At 41.6% G+C, this 8,019-nt stretch overlaps 1 protein-coding gene across 1 annotated transcript; it reads left to right on the forward strand.

Annotated features, from left to right (window-relative positions):
- The first annotated feature begins 253 nt into the window (after positions 1-253).
- Positions 254-5,741, forward strand: pepd (peptidase D). The gene is made up of 15 exons (XM_072464467.1): positions 254-313; positions 1,067-1,250; positions 1,314-1,441; positions 1,583-1,646; positions 2,013-2,060; positions 2,197-2,258; positions 2,534-2,578; positions 3,253-3,328; positions 3,521-3,567; positions 3,659-3,727; positions 3,838-3,915; positions 4,152-4,300; positions 4,420-4,604; positions 4,841-5,032; positions 5,164-5,741. Exons 1-15 carry the CDS (start codon positions 297-299, stop codon positions 5,302-5,304), a joined length of 1,485 nt encoding a protein of 494 aa, XP_072320568.1. The 5' UTR covers positions 254-296; the 3' UTR covers positions 5,305-5,741.
- The last annotated feature ends 2,278 nt before the right edge of the window (positions 5,742-8,019 follow it).

Raw genomic sequence — 8,019 nt, forward strand, 5'->3', positions numbered from 1 at the left:
TATTCAAGAAGTTCAATTGGAACCAAAACAATTAGATTGTTATACAGTCAATGGTAGTAATCTTATAATAATAATAATAATAATAATAATAATAATAATAATAATAGTGCACAAAAACAAAGAGTTTGCCTTAATCATGGTGTCTTGTATTTTAATCTACTCTGATTTGTCTTCATAAACAACCTTATTTTGTAAAATTGGCTTTTCCGATGGCCTCAAACGCACCATGACGTCACGTTTGCTCTACAAGTCACGTGACTCCAGACGCACGTGACAGTCTGGTCCAGAGCGTCATCATGGCTGCAGCTCCGCAGTAAGTGGAATTCTGAGTCTTTTATAAACAGTGTTTCTAGCAATAGTATTTGATACAAACAACTGAAATACATTAGTAAATGATGACTATTCATGTTTAATCGTTTAACTGGATCTGTCTACAGCTACAATCTTTACAAATTACTTTTAGTTTCGTTGGTTTTAGTTTAGTTTTGTTTGCAAATTTTATTCTTGAATTAGACGAACATGAACAAATGCATTACTTTACTGCTTTAAACTAATGCATTTAACTGCAGTAGCCATAAAATGAGCTCTAATTTATTCAAGATTTACAGATCAAAGAACCTAGAACATTCCCAGTTAGAATGAACTCTCTAATATGTGTAAAGTTTTAGAGTTGGATCTGTAAAAAATGTGCACACTCTTCTGTCTTATGTTTTCTGTTATATAACACACCATTAAACACACAAATTAACCTTTGGTATTGACCTTTGGTACTGTGCACACTGCGGGAGATGTGCTGAGGGACTCTTTTATCACTAACCTCAACCATATTGTAGCTTAGATACTGAGTGATATCTATTTGCCCTGATTAAGTGTCTCTGTTTGGAGTTATTATTTTAACTGAGGTTCATGAGCAGGACCACCACTGCCATGTTCGGGCCACACCTCCCGTTCTCTGCCCCCCCACCCTGAGTCTCTCATCCCAGCCATCGGTCTGCAGTTGGCGCCATGTATGACCAAAAACCCTATAATAAATCCTTTTGTCTTTCTTTCACTTCTCCTTTTACAGACCCGTTTATTGGCTCGGCAATGACACGTTGAGGGTGTCTACTGCTCTTTTCGCAGAGAACCGCCAGCGCCTCTGTAAAGGTCTGAAGGCCAAAGATGGAGTGGTGCCACGAAGCCTGGTGCTGCTGCAGGGAGGAGAGCAGAAGCAAAGGCACTGCACCGACACAGACCTGCTCTTCAGACAGGTGAGGCTTTGAATGCGTCCGGTCTAACTCTTCACACTGTGCTTAAACGTGGTCGTTCTGCAGGAGTCTTTCTTCCACTGGGCCTTTGGCGTGACCGAGCCCGACTGTTACGGAGCCATCGACGTGGACTCGGGAAAATCCATGCTTTTTGTTCCTAAACTCCCCGACAGCTACGCCACATGGATGGGAGAGTACGTTTATAATCCGTGTGCATAAGTGGTACTCTTGTCTTGCATGTTACCACCTTTTCTATACATTCAAAATCATATGGTTCTCTCTCAAAATGGTTATTCAGCTGTTGCTTTAGCAGACGTTACGTTTTGTCACCGTAGGATCTACTCCAAGGATCACTTCAAGCAGAAATATGCTGTAGACGAGGTCCACTACGCCTCTGATGTAAGTGATTTGATAAGAGATTTTGGAATTGTTATGGGAACATTACATTGGGTATATATTATGGTTCTATTCCGTACTTTCTTGTATACATTTCACCATGATGAGTTGACTAATACTGGTAACAGCCATCCGATATAGACCATGAACTTTTCGGTAAGTCTCCACAATTTGACATTTGAACCAAAGTCACATGAGGGTTCATTTGTTATTTGCTGACTTATTGCGTTCTACCGGGGCCTGAACGACACCGCGCCGCCGCTCCCAGTGACCTTTATCCCACCGTCTGCAAAAAGGAGAAGGAAAACCACGGCTTCTTCTCTTTTCGACACTAATTGGCTTTTTCTTTTTTTTTTAACGTGCTTTCAGCTTTCCGACGTGTTGTCCACCCTGAAGCCGGCTCATCTCCTCACACTGGTACGTACGCTCGCAACAAAAGTTCTTAAATAGACCGCGCGCACAACAGCACAATCATTTCCCCCTGTCTAATTATGGGAAATGTGCCTAAGACCGATAATAACGACGCCAATCACTTTTCCCCCGTCCTTTTCAGAGGGGACTGAACACAGACAGCGGGAGCATCTGTCGCGAGGCCTCATTCCAGGGAATTAGCAGGTGTGTAAAATTGGCATTGTCGGCATTTATAGAACCGGGATTTAATTGGACCCGTTATTATTCCCCGTCTTCTGATTACCATGGACACCGCAGCCGTGCAAAGCTATTGTTGATTAACCTCATTATAAATGCGGCTGCTTGTTTGATATTAATTAGTAGCAAAGCGGGCGTTGTCCTTCGTTTCTCCGGCGAAAAAAAATTTCACTTGTTCTAATTGCATTTTATTCGCCTACATCGGGAAAAAAATAACGGTAATTACTTTGTTTCGTTATCAGCTTTCAGGTCGACAACACTCTTCTGCACCCAGTCATCGTGGAATGGTGAGTTTATTAAAATGGTATTAAATCGTTTCCGTCCGTGCTTTTCCCAGACTGTTGCAATTACCAGGTTGACCGCATGTACGCGAAGGGCCCGGTTTATTTGTTTGTCGGTTTTGCGTCTTCAGGTGGATGTCGCTGAGCACCGCTATAATGGGCTCCGTGCTCGCCTGGTATTTCGTGGCATTAGTGTTCCCGCTTCCTTTGGTTGAATTGACATTTTCTGAAATAAACAGAACGACTTGGCAGACACACCACCCGGGGAGAGCGATTGTACCGAGCCCCTTTGTCTCCTCTCCTCCTCAATCAATTCTGTACAAATTGAACTATTAGGCTGCGGTTGTTGAATTTGCAGTGTGTGTTTTTATTTAGAAATAAAATGCGATCGTTCTGACAAAGAGGAGATATTTTATACTCATTCTCCAATAATGCCGATGTTATTGCTTTGATTGATGTTCCTCGGTATGGTTATTAAACTGAGCTCTCGGGTGACCGCATCAGGCCACGTTACAGGACAGATCTGTGGAGAGGCGACTCGCTCTCAGACAGAATCAAGGTCTTTTTTGATGCCATACTGTGGAACATTCCAGACAAAGCGACATCTTCACAATTAGAGAAGATGCATAGTTCGCCTTTTAAGATGGAATATAATGTACTAATGTAAATGTCTTTTGAAGCCGTCTGCTGAAGACTGACATGGAGTTGGAAGTGCTGCGATACACAAACCGGGTTTCCAGCGAAGCACACAAAATGGTAAGCGTTTTACCAGAAATGTGATGTTCCTTTTTTATGAAATTTTAAAACAACCAGGTCACATTGTCCTTCGGTTCAAAAGAGGAACATTTGCTTCTGCTTTGTTTGGTTGTACCGGTACATGGAAATTACCAAGGACATATTTAGTTATGTGCACCATCAATAATAATAATATATTTTTATTTTTTTTAGATCATGAAAAATGTGAAACCAGGCCAGAAGGAATATGAAATGGAAAGGTATGTGGAATGGTTTATTTGCAGAAAGAACATTAATCTCCTAGAGATGAGGATCTACTCTACAGCTAATGATCAACTGCTCTTTTGCCAGCCTTTTCCAGCACTACTGCTACACCAAAGGAGGAATGCGCCACACCTCGTACACCTGCATTTGTGGAACGTAAGGCACTGTAATAAACCAGTGGATGAACGTCAAAGTGAAATCAAATTCTTTCATATTCGTTTCATGATTAATAATAATAATTTGTTTTAATTGATCATTTCTAATAGGGGAAACAATTCTTCCGTTCTTCACTATGGACATGCTGGAGCCCCAAATGACAAGACTATTATGGATGGAGACATGTGGTAAATAAATAAATTGCAATTTCCTTTTGTGCGATAGACGTGTGTCATGTGCTATAGTATCCAGGAGGGAGAGCTGTTGCCTCATACATACCCTGCCTTGCTGTTAGATGTGTTGGACTGTGTTGTTCTCAATTGAATCACAAACAGATAAATTATAAATCTAAAATGATGAATGTGAACTGTTTTTGTTGTCACTACACGTCCTTTATCTGCAATGCCTTGTGTCTTGCATACAGCCTCTTTGACATGGGTGGAGAATACTACTGCTACTCCTCCGACATCACCTGCTCATTCCCTGCCAACGGTAAATTCACCGCGGACCAAAGAGCCATCTACGAAGCTGTCCTCAAGTCCTCCAGAGCCGTCATGGCCGCCCTTAAACCAGGTACGTAGACATTAAATTTTACAGTTGGAACACCACGCATGCCGGAGTAGATTTATTTATTTTATTTTTTAAATACAATTTTAATACAAAACTATACGAGAACTTTCCTTTTTGTGAAGGGGTGAAGTGGACTGACATGCACCGTCTCGCCGACCGTATTCACCTGGAGGAGCTGCTGAAGCTCGGCATCCTGACCGGTCGCGTAGAAGACATGATGAAGGTCCACATGGGCTCCGTCTTCATGCCCCATGGTCTGGGACACCTGCTGGGGATCGATGTGCACGATGTGGGAGGATACCCGGAGGTGAGGAACTGTCAAGACTCAAGAGAATGATTATTCATACATGCATAGATGATACGTTTAAGCCTGGACTCCTTCCTCACAACAAGAAGGTCCTGATTAAGGTTTGCTGTGGGTTAAATGCAGAAGTAATTTCCCCAAAGACAATAAACTCTGTAAAAATACATTGTTTGAACAGTGAGGGATTTGAATTCACGTAATCCAGACTATAACTTTGATCAAAATAAATGTCATCATAGGGCACAGAGCGCATTGATGAGCCTGGGCTGAGGAGTCTCCGAATGGGCCGTCTTGTGCAAGAGCGCATGGTCCTCACCGTGGAGCCCGGGATATATTTCATCAATCACCTGCTGGACCAGGCGCTCGCTAACCCCGCTCAGAGCTGCTTCATCAACAACCAAGTGCTGACCCGTTTCCGTGGCTTCGGAGGAGTAAGTCAGGAAGCGCATTTATTACTGCAACCTTCAATGCGTCTGCGTAGCGCTCACTTTTACTTATTTCAACGCATGCATGTGCATAGCATGAAAACACTCTGTAACACACTTCCCAAAACCTTTCGCAGGTTCGTATTGAAGACGACATTGCGGTGACGGCCGGCGGCATGGAGCTGCTGACCTGTGTCCCGCGCACGGTGGAGGAGATCGAAGCATTCATGGCCGACTCTGCCAAAGCCTTCAGCCCCGTCACCGGCGAGAAGAAATGAGCAAATGTACATACGCAAAGGCTCAAGATGCTAAACAAATCAAACATTTACAATAATCAACCATTTGCCAATATTTTTTTACAGTATTTTTCAACAGCGTTTCAATCACTCCAAGTACAATTCAGTGCCTCAAGATGAATGTTTTTGCTCTAGTTTCATCAGTGTTTTTGTATGATAGATCGACCCTTAAATTTCAGCGTTTGTGTAAAACTACTGTGAAACTAAAATTAAAGTATTAAATGCCGGTAAAGAAGTAAAACACGGCTCCTACGATGACGGCTCATATATCGCTCAGTGATCATTTTATTTGACGGTTCCTTTAGCTCGTACTAGCATCTTCCCCAAGTCAGGAATTCGACATGCGACGCTGAATAATTGAACATTGATTGATCACATGCCTATCAGCGATTTACCATTGTGACTGCACTTTAGGTACCTGACTTTGTGTAATGTTTACAGGCTTCTAACTGTACCCAATTAAAGGCTTGTTGTCGCTGTTATCGAGACTTAATTTCTTGCAGCCACTAAAAGGAAAATCCCTCTGCCAGTGTTGCAACACAAAGTAGGTACAGAAGTGAATAATAACAGATAACTTATAGAAAAGCTCTTTGAAAAATGAAATGAGCAACTACAGGCCTACTAGTATACTGCCTGTAATATCAAAAATCCTAGAGAAAGCTATCATAGAACAGCTAACGGAACATATTTACAACAATAATTTTCTTCACCCGATGCAATTTGGTTTTCGCAGCAATCATCCCACCGAAGCTGCTTGCTGCTACCTGACAGAAAGCATCAGAGCCTACCTGGACAGAGGGGGTGCAGTGGGTGCTGTGTTTCTGGACCTTCCAAAGGCCTTTGACACAGTAAACCACTGTGTCCTGTCCAAACTCACTCATTACAATCTCTACTTAAGTACTGCAGTGGCTATAATCATATCTCTCAGATCGGATGCAGTGTGAGAGCCAACAATGCAACGTCCTCTCAGAAGCCCTGCACAACAGGAGTCCCACAGGGGTTAATTTTGGGACCCTGGCTGTTCACTATTTACATCAATGACCTCCCGGATGTGTGCAGAAATGCAGATATCCTCATGTATGCGGATGATACTGTCATCTATGCACATGGAGGGGATATGCAGCAAGTGGCCATCAAATTGACTGCTGCTATGGCTCAAATAAGTCATTGGTTTCAATCCTCATGCCTAACACAAGCCAGTTGGTATGTTTTTTACCAAATCAAGCAAAATTAAAGATATACCCAACATCTATGTCAATGGAACAAAGATTAACATTGTCACTGTGAGACAAAATACCCGGGTCTTTTAAAAAGCATATTAAAAAAGTATGCAATTCAATCAAATCTAATATTTCATCTTTAAGACACATGAGAAAGAGTTTGACAGTCGAGGCCGCATTCACTTATTTCAATGCTATGATTATCCCACACATGACTTATTGTCCAATGAGACCACCTCAAATCCCTCAGATCTCTCTATAACCAAGCATTTAAGACAATTGACAAAAAGAAAACACTTCGGTATCACCATTGCAACATTCTTAGCAAATACAAAGTGCTTAATTTTGACCATTTTATTTTATTTTCAAATCAAAGAACTCCAAATCCTTAATAATGCTGCTGTCCAACTCTGCTCTGAACAAACTACTCTGTCCACCCGCTCCACAGAAGCAGAAATTGCACCATCCCAAAAAGATCCTCGGAAAGCAAAATCTGATGCAGATCATTTTTTCTCTAGAAGATGAATGATTTTGTACATGGTCAATGACAAATAAAGACTAAACTAAAAAAAAAAAAAATAATTACAATAGTGACACTCTTGTCTACAGCTGTTATATGGACAGAGAATATGTGTCTCTTGATTTAATTTGGCAAACTCATCTTGAAGTCTACATACACAGTTTTAATCCGTTTTATTGTTTGTGTCACTTTTGAGCATTGGTTTGACTGGTTTCTGATTAAAAGCTGCATTTTTGTTTTGTTTTTTGGGCTAATTATGGAACATTCACGGTCAGTAAATTGAAACTATAAAACACCACTGTCTCTGGTTAGGCCCAAAAGTGGTAACACTGCAGCGATGCGATCCTTTTCTAAGCGTGGGCTCATGATACCAACACTCACAACTCAACAACTTCCGGTTGTATTTAAACCCCATGAGTGTCAAGTTGGGTCATAGTGCTCCCGCTTGTCAGAAACGCACACACGTGATGAGTATTTTTCGGTATTTTTTAGCCTTAATGAGTCTTAAAAAGTCTGTTACAGGTAAATATTTGGTTGATTTTTTTTTTGTATAATTTGTATATTCTTATTATTTGTTCAATTTTATGTGTGCCCTGCTGCCCCGTGGACTTATGGGAAATGTGAAGTAGCCTTGGGTAAGCTAACATCAATGGCTAAATTAAAATAAAGTGCTAAAGCAACTTCTTCATCCAGTGCTTTGCGACCGACATTTCACAGAAGACAGTTTCCAAAACCTCGTGAAGAAAAAAAAGTAAGTTGCAAGATATTTTCAGTTGTCTGTGGTTTTGTAATCAGTATGCGCCGTATGCTCTTGTCTGACAGACCCAGTGTGCGCGATGGCTGTTGTTCGGAGCTGGTGGTAGCTTGTTTCTTTAGCCCCGTTTTTGTGTGTTATTAGTTACTGTGCGTCCACGAGACAGGTGGGTGTTCTGCTGTGCTTTATTGTAGGGTTAGAGA

The sequence above is a fragment of the Eucyclogobius newberryi genome, unplaced genomic scaffold (assembly GCF_026437365.1).
Source record: "Eucyclogobius newberryi isolate DKJ021-1_F unplaced genomic scaffold, fEucNew1.0.hap1 SCAF_5, whole genome shotgun sequence".
Lineage (NCBI taxonomy): Eukaryota > Metazoa > Chordata > Actinopteri > Gobiiformes > Gobiidae > Eucyclogobius > Eucyclogobius newberryi.